Source organism: Schistocerca cancellata, chromosome 1 (genome assembly GCF_023864275.1).
Source record: "Schistocerca cancellata isolate TAMUIC-IGC-003103 chromosome 1, iqSchCanc2.1, whole genome shotgun sequence".
NCBI lineage: Eukaryota > Metazoa > Arthropoda > Insecta > Orthoptera > Acrididae > Schistocerca > Schistocerca cancellata.
In genome coordinates, this window is record NC_064626.1 from 1,281,580,649 (window position 1) to 1,281,595,693 (window position 15,045).

The 15,045-nt window shown below is 46.2% G+C and overlaps 1 protein-coding gene across 3 annotated transcripts in view; it reads right to left on the reverse strand.

Moving 5' to 3' along the window:
• The window catches only part of LOC126095093 (EF-hand calcium-binding domain-containing protein 4A-like), an 850,382-nt gene that overhangs the window by 32,789 nt on the left and 802,548 nt on the right, over window positions 1-15,045 (reverse strand). For all 3 annotated transcript variants that reach the window (XM_049909810.1, XM_049909791.1, XM_049909801.1), the window contains 2 exons: window positions 12,378-12,552; window positions 5,583-5,648 (listed from right to left, as the gene is read on the reverse strand). In XM_049909810.1, coding sequence (XP_049765767.1) covers window positions 5,583-5,648; window positions 12,378-12,552 — 241 coding nt within the window. The remainder of the gene's footprint in view (window positions 1-5,582; window positions 5,649-12,377; window positions 12,553-15,045) is intronic.

Genomic DNA, 15,045 nt, shown 5'->3' on the forward strand with positions numbered 1-15,045 from the left:
AGGCCACATATCTTTCAACAATAGGGAAACACAACTTCAATGACGCAAGATTGATACACAACATCTCACCAATGTTGCGCTATACTATAGTGAAACCCTACAACAGCTTACGAGTGTTAAGGAAGAAATCTCGTGCGTCCCCCTCTCGCAGGTGCTCACGACAAAGTGCTTTCACAAGTGGTACCATCTTCACCAGCTCGTACAATGAATGTCTCCTTCAGCCATTCAGGGGATGGTACCGCCTACCATGACATCTTGTATTAACTGCGACGCTGAAACGGTAATTAATCTATTCCAGATGATAACGGACCGACACTCTTCACCTAAAAGTCACGAATTTATCACACAGGTGTTATACTAGACAAGGCGTACACGATTTAAATACGTGGCTGTAATTCGTTGGCTCAGTTTTTGGCGAACTCCAGGATTTTTTGAAGGAAGCAAGGTCACCCAGACCATTGAGTTACCCACGTCTAAGCCTGGTGCTGACTCAGTGGCAATTTCGCTCAGGCAGTCCACCTTCCCATTCACAAAAACCTATTGTATCTATCAACATCCCCCGCCAGCATGAGTCGTTACAAAGATTTTGGTCCTATGTAACTGTTATCTGTTAATCCGATGGTATCTTCTGTTTCGTTAATCATCTAGAGTCCAATGTAAAACTTCTAATACAAATGACAAATAAGAATTCGAATGCAAGAATTTTTTTTTTTTTTTTTTGTAAATGTATTCCTTTTTTTTGCACTTCTGAGTAATATTAACGTACTGACTGCACGTAAGGTAAATTTTGTCGTCAATGTTATGAAGTACCATGCCAACGAGCTGGTAATTATCGTCTACGTTCTGCAAAGTAAAGACGCTCTGCAGAAACTGTCGACCTAAAGAAGGGTGTCGTCGCAGTCAGTAATGGAGACGAATTGGTGCAGAGCTGCGAACTGAAAGATGAGACATCTCGTTTGTGGAAATTAATTATTCAAGGACCGTGCACCGAGCGAGGTGGCGCAGTGGTTAGCACACTGGACTCGCATTCGGGAGGACGACGGTTCAATACCGCGTCCGGCCATCCTGATTTAGGTTTTCCGTGATTTCCCTAAATCGCTCCAGGCAAATGCCGGGATGGTTCCTTTGAAAGGGCACGGCCAACATTCTTCCCTATCCTTCCCAAATCCGATGAGACCGATGACCTCGATGTCTGGTCTCCTTCCCCAAACAACCCAACCCCCAAGGACCGTGAAAGAGTGTCAAGAGAGAAGAGATGCCGATATGAAGACGAAAGAAGGAGAAGAATTAATTTTCTGATGAAGATTCTCAAGAGAGTAGAGAACAAAAATCATGTAATGGGAAATGTTTGCTATGTCGTCTTTGAAGAATTTAAGAGTGGTCGTTTGGACTCGGATTGAAAATTTATGGGCAGGAGAGATGAACGAAGAGTGTAACGGCGAGTGCACTTATAAGTAAAATTATATTTGCTAGCGAAGTGGAAGGTGCAAGTGGACTGTGTCATGAAGACGAACTGTGGCAAATGAACAGAGCGTGTATACGAGTGAACTAATGTTACATGTATACGATGGACAGTTTAGAAGTGCTTTTAATATTTGTGAGGGCATAGTAAATGATTTGCGGACTGTGAAATTTTGAAACGAAAGTGTACTTCGCCTACCAAATATAACAACTCTGCGAGTGCTCATTGTTGAAAGTCAACAGCTTTGTTTTTACAAAATACCATGTCGAAACCAATTCCAGATAATCACTCGTGTTCTAAGAAACGTTTAAAGTACTTTGAGCTATTTACTGGAGTGGAATCATCGCTATATTAATTTTCAGTGGATTTATTAATTTTGAAGGCCGATTGAGGAAGGATATCACATTTACAGATAATATAACACAGATCAGTCACGACAGCGGCCCAGAGATACATCATGCAGCTTCCTGCTATCAGCGACTATCTTCAACCGATGGTAGGCAAATCTGAGACAGCAGGCAAAACAGCAACAAAAATTTATTTATGACGACTTCTAACGGTCCAGTCTGCTGTGTCCGCCTACTTCGTACATCGTAGCGCCTACTGCATCGGCATCCCACTTCACGTCGAACCAACACGGGATGCCTGCATCACAGGGCGCATACTCATCAGGAAAACGTACGTCGTCTGTGTTGTCAACACACAAATATTTACCGGCGGCCGCAACACAGCACAACACTAGGTCTCCGCCAACGGCCCCAGAGGCTGCTACCTGTTCGCTGAGCCTGCAGAACAGCTTCACCAGAGGTAACAGCTAGCCCAGGAGCTACTCTGATACGCCAGCCACGTGATTGCAAATAGTTCTGGCAGACACATCCACCAAACGAGCTTTATAGGGCGGCGCCGCACCGCTTGGAAGCATACAGAGTTGCTACCCCGGCAGCCATGGCCAGACGCCCCTTCTACCTGTCTGAACTGTTGCACATGGACTTGGTGTAGTAGACAAACATCTTGACATTGTAGAATTGTTTTATTGTGATCTCTCCCCATGTCGTGTGACTAGGGCCTCCCGTCGGGTAGACCGCTCGCCGGGTGCAAGTCTTTCGATTTGACGCCACTTCGGCGACTTGCGCGTCGGTGGGGATGAAATGATGTTGATTAGGACAACACAACACCCAGTCCCTGGGCGGAGAAAATCTCCGACCCAGCCGGGAATTGAACCCGGGCCCTTACGACTGACATTCTGTTGCGCTGACCACTCAGCTACCGGGGGCGGACATCTCTCATGAAGAGATGCGGTAAGGAAAGTATACAAGTGGATCGCAGATGTGAGGGAATAATTCTAGCGATGATATGGACCGCAAACGGGGAAATCCACTTCGACAGAGAATAGATTGTTATGGCCGAAAGCCTGGGAATGAGCACCTCAGAAACGGACTAGCTACTAGGCTGTTCGCGTGCTACTGGCGTGAGCATGTACGGTAAGTAGCTGAAAGACGGTGACCACGAGCACGCGACAAATTGTTGGACGTCCACGCCTCATTACAAACTTGGAGATCGGTGTTCTGCCCTTAAAGCAGGATAGGCGGTGATCAGTGGCATATCTGAAGACAGGGTAGAATCCTGGTGTAGGCACAAGTGTTTCAGAGCACACCGTCCAGTTCACATAGTTGAACATGGGGCTCCGTCGGAGCAGCCCTAAGTGTTTCCATGGTGACCCAACGACGTGGTCAACTACGACTGCAGTGGGCACGGAGCGTATCGCTTGGTCGGATGAACCACGTGTCTTGGTACTTCAGGTCGACGGTCGTGTCCGGATTCGCCGTTATCCAGAAGAACGACTACTCGAAACTTGCACCTCCTGAAGGGCGCAAGCCGATCAAAACAGCTCATGATCAGGAGGGCATGTTAGTTACCGAAGGCAGAAGGACAGTTGTGGACTACGTGAACATTGTTGTGGAACGTCTGCATCCTTTCAGCCTTGGCGTCTTCCCTGACAGCGACGTCTGTCTGTGTCACAAAGCCTTAATCGCGATTCAATGGTGAGGTGCATGATAGTGAACTGACGTCGTCTTGGCGATCACACCGCCTGATCAGAACCCAGTGGAACATATGGGGCGCTATCGGAAGCCAGCTTGTATGCAGAGGCGGAAATGTATAAAATGTGAAACAAGGAGAAACTCCCTGGAAGGTATGAGTAAATTTGAAAAGTCTGTAACATCCTCCATCATTGGTGAAAATAGGTTTATACATCTGACTAGTGACAAGGAACAACCTAACACTGGTATATCAAGTACTACATAAACGTGGACACTGAGCAACTGAGAACATCTGTACACACAAAAGATAATCTTATTACTGCTGATAATCAGTGTACAGTGTTTGGCTGTCTCAAAAAACTGGTTCAAATGGCTCCGAGCACTATGGAACTTAACTTCTGAGGTCATCAGTCCACTAGAATTTAGAACTACTTAACCCTAACTAACCTAAGGACATCACACACATCCATGCCCGAGGCAGGATTCGAACCTACGACCGTAGCGGTAGTGCGGTTCCAGACTGTAGCGCCTAGAACCGCTCGGCCACCCCGGCCGGCTGTCTGTCTCAAATAAACGCTAATTAATGCCACTTCTTTGCATTATGCGGCCGGCCGGAGTGGCCGAGCGGTTCTAGGCGCTACTGTCTGGAACCGCGCGACCGCTACGGTCGCAGGTTCGAATCCTGCCTCTGGCATGGATGTGTGTGATGTCCTTAGGTTAGTTAGGTTTAAGTAGTTCTAAGCTCTAGGGGACTGATGACCTCAGAAGTTAAGTCCCATAGTGATCAGAGAAATTTGAACCAATTTTTGCGTTATGCCACTCCACATTAATCCCCCAGGGAAACAGACAACCATGGGCAATAGAATGTTATTTTCAGTTAATAAGAGGTACATGCCTGGAATGCTGTCTTTCAAATTCTGAAGGTGGCAGAGGTAAAATACAGGGAGCGAAAGGCTATTTACAATTCGTCCAGAAACCAGATGGCAATTATAAGAGTCCAGGGACGTGAAAGTGAAGGAGTGGTTGGGAACGGAGTGAGACGATAAATAGTTTGGATAAGAAGAGAATAGAAGCTTTCGAAATGTGGTGCTACAGAAGAATGCTGAAGATTAGATGGGTAGAACACATAACTAATGAGGAGGTATTGAATAGAATTGGGGAGGAGAGGAGTTTGTGGCACAACTTGCCTAGAAGAAGGGATCGGTTGATAGGACATGTTCTGAGGCATCAAGGGCTCACCAATTTAGTATTGGAGGGCATCGTGGAGGGTAAAAATCGTAGAGGGAGACCAAGAGATGAATACACTAAGCAGATTCAGAAGAAAAAAATGGTTCAAATGGCTCTGAGCACTATGGGACTTAACATCTATGGTCATCAGTCCCCTAGAACTTAGAACTACTTAAACCTAACTAACCTAAGGACAGCACACAACACCCAGTCATCACGGATTCAGAAGATGTAGGTTGCAGTAGGTACTGGGAGATGAAGCAGCTTGCACAGGATAGAGCAGCATGGAGAGCTGCATCAAACCAGTCTCAGGACGGAAGACCACAACAACAAGAGCTACATCTGCAAGGCATAGCGACAAACACAGTTGTACGTCCGTCGCCGAAAACAGACCGCTCAGACCAGTAACTGCTTGATCCACTTTGCAGGTACCTGTGTACCTATGAATAAGAATATAGGACAGATTTATGACCAAACGAGGTAATAGTTCGGAACAGCAAAGTTCGCAAAATTAATGTCCAATACCACAACAGCTTCGCAGGATGGCTTCTAGGGGAGGACCGAAGCCTGCAATAAATAAGCGTCAGCGGTTGTCAATGTGAAAGAAATTATAATGAAATTACAGTTTTTTCCACGTCATTTAGTTCTCTCCTTTTAAAACTAGAGTATGAGACAATTTCTGCGCAACAGTCAATAATGTGCGACGGGAAACGGAAACAGTGGCTGAACATCATTCGGTCTGTCAGGTGCACAGTGCGCTTCGTGGAGCTGTTCCACTGCGGCTCGAAGCACAAGCAAGAGTGTGTACGCGAGTACAAGAAGAATTTCGTTACAAATGTGTAAACGTGACTCACCTGTCTCACGATGTTCTCTTTGTCTTCACTGAGTTGGGCTTCCATCTCCTCGAAGAGCTTCTGCATCTGTAAACAGTAGCAAAAACATTACAGCGTCAAAACAAAATTGGCATCACAATATAAAAGCATACAAGGTAAGTATTTCATGTTTCTCAGTAAGAAAGCATAGTTTTTCTAATCACCTTATAACTTATGGCGTACGTTGTATTACACGACGTCTTTGACTTCATGGTGTTTCAACCTGTCGCTGGATCATGGGTGTGAAATGCAGTAAATCAAACCAGATTTCCTGAATCCCTATTTCTCATTTTCTCGTTTTAGCCAGTTTTAGCTTAATTTTGTTGGCAAACATTTCGTTTCTGAAACATTGTTTCTCTGTGTTCCATACCTCTCATTCCTGAACACATGCCGGATAATACGAAAAAGCAGACTGAACGCAGTAGCTGAGAGTTATTTCTTTCAAAATAAAAATGTCATCATGAATTTATGTAAGGTAAGGAACGCTGCGCACCTAAAATACTTAATCACTTGTAGACGTTGATGGTGTACTGTTTCCAAGTGTTATTTTCAGCCATTCTTTGCAGACACAGCAGCTGTCAGGTGCTGCAGTACTGTAGTGATGTGTGCAGAAAACTTCTGAATGTAGAGACTTAACAAAGCAGCGAAATTTATTTTAAAACATCAGAGCAACGAAATGGCGACAACACAATAACATTGCACACAACTATGAATATGTCCTGGAGCAGGAAGTCAAATGATTTCTTCAAATAATTCCGTTTCTGTGGGGACATGTTGCGTGTAATGTTGCGGCACGTTGAATTCAACACTTTTGGTGATTTCCTTATGGCATAAAAATACACTCCTGGAAATTGAAATAACAACACCGTGAATTCATTGTCCCAGCAAGGGGAAACTTTATTGACACATTCCTGGGGTCAGATACATCACATGATCACACTGACAGAACCACAGGCACATAGACACAGGCAACAGAGCATGCACAATGTCGGCACTAGTACAGTGTATATCCACCTTTCGCAGCAATGCAGGCTGCTATTCTCCCATGGAGACGATCGTAGAGATGCTGGATGTAGTCCTGTGGAACGGCTTGCCATGCCATTTCCACCTGGCACCTCAGTTGGACCAGCGTTCGTGCTGGACGTGCAGACCGCGTGAGACGACGCTTCATCCAGTCCCAAACATGCTCAATGGGGGACAGATCCCGAGATCTTGCTGGCCAGGGTAGTTGACTTACACCTTCTAGAGCACGTTGGGTGGCACGGGATACATGCGGACGTGCATTGTCCTGTTGGAACAGCAAGTTCCCTTGCCGGTCTAGGAATGGTAGAACGATGGGTTCGATGACGGTTTGGATGTACCGTGCACTATTCAGTGTCCCCTCGACGATCACCAGTGGTGTACGGCCAGGGTAGGAGATCGCTCCCCACACCATGATGCCGGGTGTTGGCCCTGTGTGCCTCGGTCGTATGCAGTCCTGATTGTGGAGCTCACCTGCACGGCGCCAAACACGCATACGACCATCATTGGCACCAAGGCACAAGCGACTCTCATCGCTGAAGACGACACGTCTCCATTCGTCCTTTCCATTCACGCCTGTCGCGACACCACTGGAGGCGGGCTGCACGATGTTGGGGCGTGAGCGGAAGACGGCCTAACGGTGTGCGGGACCGTAGCCCAGCTTCATGGAGACGGTTGCGAATGGTCCTCGCCGATACCCCAGGAGCAACAGTGTCCCTAATTTGCTGGGAAGTGGCGGTGCGGTCCCCTACGGCACTGCGTAGGATCCTACGGTCTTGGCGTGCATCCGTGCGTCGCTGCGGTCCGGTCCCAGGTCGGCGGGCACGTGCACCTTCCGCCGACCACTGGCGACAACATCGATGTACTGTGGAGACCTCACACCCCACGTGTTGAGCAATTCGGCGGTACGTCCACCCGGCCTCCCGCATGCCCACTATACGCCCTCGCTCAAAGTCCGTCAACTGCACATACGGTTCACGTCCACGCTGTCGCGGCATGCTACCAGTGTTAAAGACTGCGATGGAGCTCCGTATGCCACGGCAAACTGGCTGACACTGACGGCGGCGGTGCACAAATGCTGCGCAGCTAGCGCCATTCGACGGCCAACACCGCGGTTCCTGGTGTGTCCGCTGTGCCGTGCGTGTGATCATTGCTTGTACAGCCCTCTCGCAGTGTCCGGAGCAAGTATGGTGGGTCTGACACACCGGTGTCAATGTGCTCTTCTTTTTTCCATTTCCAGGAGTGTAAATTATATTATTCAGCTGTATCGAAAAACTGGCATTGTTACTGAATAAAACGCATATGGGTGGTGACTGTTATATTCAACATACAGGTTTGGTTCTTTTGGGTCATTGCTTCTGAATGTTGGAGCAGAAAAATATCACAGTACGGCGGTAAAGAATTATGACAGACCTCAGTAGGATGGAGGAAAGCTTCGAGTGTAGCGAATGATGTTTTGAGTAGCTGAATGTGATTAAGTGTCAAATGATGATTGGCGCCAGTTCCAAGAAAGGCAGACGTCCTTGAGAACCTGCAACAGTCACATACTTTAGTATGGCGCCAAAGGACGTATAGAGGCGTTTCGTATAGCTTCACAGGATGAAGGAATCCTTCCTGTGTAGAGTAATTAATTTTGAGTGAGGGAATATTGGAAAAAGACAGTGGGCAGCTAAGTTAGGATCTTCTTGACCTTGTTTTCGTGATGCTGTAAATTGTCATTTATTTTAGTATGGTGCTGAAGCGGAAAGAAATACACTGAATGTTGTTCTGCAGCATTAAGAGAGATTTCGAACGTCGCTTTGGAACAGTGGACGTAATGCCAGCCAGGATAGCGGCCATATTGACAGTGCACTGATGTACGAGGTGCAGTCAAGTTCTAAGGCCTCCGATTTTTTTTCTAGTTAACTACTCACCCGAAATCGATGAAACTGGCGTTACTTCTCGACGTAATCGCCCTGCAGACGTACACATTTTTCACAACGCTGACGCCATGATTCCATGGCAGCGGCGAAGGCTTGTTTAGGAGTCTCTTTTGACCACTGGAAAATCGCTGAGGCAATAGCAGCACAGCTGGTGAATGTGCGGCCACGGACAGTGTCTTTCATTGTTGGAAAAAGCCAAAAGTCACTAGGAGCCAGGTCAGGTGAGTAGGGAGAACGAGGAATCACTTCAAAGTTGTTATCACGAAGAAACTGCTGCGTAACGTTAGCTCGATGTGCGGGTGCGCTGTCTTGGTGAAACAGCACACGCGCAGCCCTTCCCGGACGTTTTTGTTGCTGTGCAGGAAGGAATTTGTTCTTCAAAACATTTTCGTACGATGCACCTGTTACAGTAGTGCCCTTTGGAACGCAATGGGTAAGGACTACGCCCTCGCTGTCCCAGAACATGGACACCATCATTTTTTCAGCACTGGCGGTTACCCGAAATTTTTTTGGTGGCGGTGAATCTGTGTGCTTCCATTGTGCTGACTGGCGCTTTGTTTCTGGATTGAAAAATGGCATCCACGTCTCATCCATTGTCACAACCGACGAAAAGAAAGTCCCATTCGTGCTGTCATTGCGCGTCAACATTGCTCGGCAACATGCCACACGGGCAGTCGTGTGGTCGTCCGTCAGCATTCGTGGCACCCACCTGAATGACACTTTTCGCACTTTCAGGTCGTCGTGCAGGATTGTGCGCACAGAACCCACAGAAATGCCAACTCTGGAGGCGATCTGTTCAACAGTCATTCGGCGATCCCCCAAAACAATTCTCTCCACTTTCTCGATCATGTCGTCAGACCGGCTTGTGCGAGCCCGAGGTTGTTTCGGTTTGTTGTCACACAATGTTCTGCCTTCATTAAACTGTCGCACCCACGAACGCACTTTCGACACATCTATAACTCCATCACCACATGTCTCCTTCAACTGTCGATGAATTTCAATTGGTTTCACACCACGCAAATTCAGAAAACGAATGATTGCACGCTGTTCAAGTAAGGAAAATGTCGCCATTTTAAGTATTTAAAACAGTTCTCATTCTCGCCGCTGGCGGTAAAATTCCATCTGCCGTACAGTGCTGCCATCTCTGGGACGATGACAATGAACGCGGCCTCATTTTAAAACAATGCGCAGGTTTCTATCTCTTTCCAGTCCGGAGAAAAAAAATCGGAGGCCTTAGAACTTGAATGCACCTTGTACGCATTATCTGGGTTTGGATGCTCGTGGCCATTCATTCTGGATGCAGCAACTATTCAACTAATTCAACGTATCGCTTCATGTTTGAAGGAGTGCACTAAATGTAGCTGCGAACTGTAAAGCGGAATTCAGTGTAAGAAAATTATAAGAAAAGAGTAAATGAAAGATTGCCTGAAACGATGAATGGCAAATATGCCAGGACAGCCGCACTCTTACTGTTCTACGTATCTGTCACTAGATGCTGCACTTGCACATATTTTAGTATGATACTCAAGGATGAATCAATGACTGCAGTGTACCATCGAAGTATAGAGAGACAATTTGACCGTGGTTGAATTTATGTTAAAAAGAGATAATGAAATAAGATTGTAAATGATGAGTGGCATTCATACCACGGAAGATACACTGATGGGAAAAGACGTAACACGAAGAAGGAGTTGTGCTACACAAACGTAAGTTGGTAGCCGTATTTCTACATCTAAAAAATGATGTCTACTCAAATTTCGTGCCGTTCGCATAACAGTGGCATTAGTAGCAGTACTGTGAGGACGCAAACCAGATTTGCTTTAAAAACACGCTGTAACGGTCGTGAGTGTTGGTTACATTCGAGACTGGACGTAGTGAGTTGATCCGAGTCAAGAATGCCTTTGAGGCAACAAAGACGCCGTTATGAACACCTCACTGCATGTGAAGGAGATCGTGTAATAGGGCTACGAGAAGCTGGATGTTTCTTCAGCGATGCTGCAGAACGACTTGGCAGGAAAGAAGGCAAAGTATACGACTCCTTTCAGCAGTGGTCACGAGAATGAACGGTCGCAAGAAGACCGGTCTTCGGATGCCGTGTGGCTCTGCCGAGAGGTTCAAATGGTTCAAATGGCTCTGAGCACTATGGGACTCAACATCTGAGGTCATCAGTCCCCTAGAACTTAGAACTACTTAAACCTAACTAACCTAAGGACGACACACACATCCATGCCCGAGGCAGGAGTCGAACCTGCGACCGTAGCGGTCGCGCGGTTCCAGACTGAAGCGCCTAGAACCGCTCGGCCATTGCCGAGAGGGAAGACTATCGTGTTCAGCTTATGGCTCTGGCGCATCCTACTGTACCCGCAGCAGCAATCTGAGCAGCAGCTGGCACCAAAGTTTCACAACGAACTTAATACAAATCTGTCACTTCAAAGACGGCTCCGAGCTAGACACCCAGTAGCGTTCCTTCCACTCACCCCGAACCACCGCCGTTGCGACTTCAGTGGCGTCAAGTGAGAGCTCACTGGAGGACAGGGTGGGGGGTCTGTTGTGTTTTCTGATGAAAGCTGGTTCTGCCTCGCTGTCAGTCATGGCCGTGGGCTGGTAAGAACGATGTGAATTGACGGCCTGCAACGAACCTGTCTGGAGCTAAACCTGGTGTTATGGCCCGGGGCGCGATTTCGTATGACAGCAGAAGCAATCTCATGGTTATCGCACGCACACTGCCTGCAAAACAGTACTCGAGTCTGGTGTTTCGACCTGTTGTGCTGCCATTACTGAACAGTATTCCACGGTGTACATACAAATAAGACACCGCTAGTCCACAAACCACTGTTGTAACCCAACACGACCGGGTAGGGTAGCCGCGTGGTTTGAGGCGCCTTGTGACGGTTCGCGCGGCTGCCCCCCCCCCTCCCCCCCTGGGCATAGGTGTGTGTGTGTGTGTGTTGTCCTTAGCGTAAGTTAGTTTAAGTAGTGTGAAAGTTTAGGGATCGATGTTCTCAGTAGTTTGGTCCCATAGGATCTTACCACCAATTTTTAAAAGAAATTAACCCAACACGCTCTACCGAGTATCTCCATGTTGCCTTGTCGTGCTCCATCACCAGGTCTGTCTCCAACCGAGCACATGTGGGACATTATAGGACTACAACACGAGCGTGATCCACAAACAGCATTAACTGTCACTGTACTGACTGACCAAGTACGACAGGCTTCGGACTCCATCCCCAAATTGACATCCGGCACCTGTTCACCACAATGCTTTCACGTTCGCACGCTTTCATTGAAAATTCTGTCGGTTACGCTGATTACTAACGTACCGGAATTTCGCATTTGCAATAGCTTATCTCGAGCTTAAACTGACCTGTAATCTTGCAATGTTAATCACTTACATACGTTTCCTAGACAAATGCATTACCGAAATTTCATTACTGCACAGTCTACATTAATTATTATTTGGTGTGCGATTTTTTTCCAGCAATGTATTTTGTTGTTGCATCACTCAACGTATCATTTGGGTTTGGATTTTTCAGGCCACTATTTAAAGTTGTTATAGTGGACACGCACTGGAGTAATGTTGTAAGGGACAGAGTACCTCTGGAGGGTGAAGCGACTTCAGTGTACAGCAAAAGTAATTTTAAAGTAACTAATGTTTAAATTGTCATTCATGACCGTGACAGTGTATGTGTGTCTCCTTGTGATGTTGCAGGTGTTATTTATTTGTTCTTCAGCATCACAATACAGTTTATGAGTCGAGTGTAGCTCTGACAGGTGAAGAAATGCACAGAGCGTAGCGAAATTCAAAGTAGCGAATGCAACGCTAGGAGAGGCGTACCTGCTTGTGATGGGCCTCGTCTCGCGCCTTGAGGGCCGCCTCCAGCTGCCGGGCGTCCTCCAGCCGCCTGGAGAGGTCTGCGCCCAGCTGTGCCAGGAAGCGCTCCAGGTTGGCCTGCACCAGCGGCAGCCCATCACGGCGAACCCGCCTCACCAGCTGGCGCAGCGGCTCCGTGCTGACAAACGTCTCCAGGTCAGCACACAACACACAGTTACCTCCCGATTGTTAGTAAAACAAGACCTTCATTTCCGCAATCTATGTCTCGCTAGCTTAATATCACTTACATATGAAATATTAGAGCGCATACAATATGTCATTATTAGGTGATAATGCATAATTATAATGGTAGTCTGCAGGCTTTCGTGACCGTTTTCACTGAAGTTAACTTCCTCTGGTTCGTTAGTCCGCTTCATATTTCTTCAAACGATCGACGTTTCGATCTCCCAGCTGGGATCTTCTTCAAACTCTTGTGATGTCCACTGCAGATTGGATGTTCAGTCTACAGTGGACACCACAAGATCCTAAAGAAGATCCCAGCAGTGGAGGTCGAAACGTCTTCTTCAGGGTCTTGTGGTGTGCACCGTAGATTAAGTGCTCATTCTACAGTGGAAAGCAAGACTCTGAAGAAGATCCCAGCAAAGGGGATCGAAACGTCTTCTTCAGGATCTTGTTGTGTCCACTGTAGACTGAGTGTTCAATCTATATTGAACACTACAAGAGCCAGAAGACGACCCCAGTAGAGGGTTCGAAACGTCGATTGTTTGAAGAAATATAACGTTGCCCAACAACCCAGAAGAATTTAATTTCTATAATAATAATGTCATACGGCTCAACAGCAAGGTGCAAGTCTTCAAACTGGACGCCACTTCGGCGACTTGCGTGTCGCTGAGCCAACGGTATCCCGTGTTCCCAGGCAGTCATGCATCCAAGTACCAAACGAGCCAGACGTTGCGTAACTTCGGTGATCGGGTGGGAAACGTTGTATCGACCGTTACAACGCCGTTGGCAATCGACGGTTATATAGTTGAGTATACGAGGTTTGTGGCCCACTGGATGTGGTAAGTTTTAGTTTTAGTTATGTCATGTTCCGTAGATCATTTTCCCGATTATTTTATCGATATGATGTGGAAGAAGTCAGATTACAGGATATATATACACCCACAGAAATAGTGCTAATATTAATATTACTGAAATTTTTAGTTCTACACATGCAACTACAACTAAAAGTATTTTTTTTTCATTTCTAAGACAGAAACTCGTCCATGGAGTAGAAGGAGTTGTCCAAAAGAAATGATTTTAAGCTAGATTTAAAACTTGAGCTGCTACCTGCCAGGCACTATATGTTGTTGGGCAAATGATCAAAGATTTTTGTTGCTGAATAATGTACTCCTTTTTGAGCAACTGACAGCTTCAATAACGGATAGGAAAGGTCATTTCTCACTCTAGTGTTGTGCGTATGAACGTCACTGTCCCGCACGAACTGAGATGGGTTGTTTGTAATGAATTTCATTAGCGAACATATGAATTCTGATGGTGCAGTTAAAATACCAGGTGCCTACATGACGTCCTTGGGTGAACACTACTAATTATTTTCACTGCTCTCTTTTGTGCAATCAATACCATATGTGTAAGTGGTGAGTTACCCCAGAAATAAGACATTATTGAGTGGAAATATGGAAAGTAAGTTAGGAGGCTCATCTATTTATTACCAAGACTAGAGATTATACGAAGAGCGAAAGAAGCTGAACTTAGTTGTTTGACAAGCTCAGTAATATGCTTCTTCCAGTTCAAGTTGTCATCAATGCGAACACCCAAAATTTTGGAGAAATCCACCCTGTTAACTGAGCTTTGTTTATATGCTACATCAATTGTCGGTATGACTCTATTCGGTGTACAGAACTGGATAGAAAAAGTTCTTTTCAAAATTATAGGAGAGACCATTTTCTGAGAACCACTTAATAATTCTTTGAAAGACATCGTTAACAATATCTTCAGCTGCTTTTTTCTGGAATGGGATTTATTATAACACTTGTCTCATCTGCAAAAAATACTAGTTCCGCTTGCTGAACGTTAAGTGGGAGGTCATTCACATGAATAAGTAACGCACCGATACCACGAATAATCTACACTGATGAGCCAAAGAATTATGACAACTTGTTTAATACGGCGTTAGTTCACTGGAAACCACTAAAGAAGCAGTTCTGCGTGGTATGAATCAGACAAGTCTTTTCTAGGTGTTTGGAGGTAGGTGATACCAAATGTATAAGCATAGATCGCGCAATTTCTGTAAATTATGGACCAGTGGTTCGTGACACCGATTTGGTACATGAAAGTGTCCCAAATGTGTCCCATCAAGTTCAAATCGGACAAATCTGGGGGCGCGGAGGACATCAGGAAAGTAAACAGATCGTCTGCAGTAATGTTTATGTAGTTCACAGCTGTCATTATGTCATCGATTACTACCACAAGTCCCATGGAATCCCGTATCAGTGCCCACCATAGCATAATAATGCCCTCACCAATCTGCTTCCGAGGTTATGGTGCATGTATCGACCAGCCGTTCTCCTGGATGACGGTATATGGAGACACAACCCACGTCCTGGTGTAACAACAAAAGTTATTCACCCGATCAGGTGATACGTTTCCATTAATCTATAGTCCAGTCTCG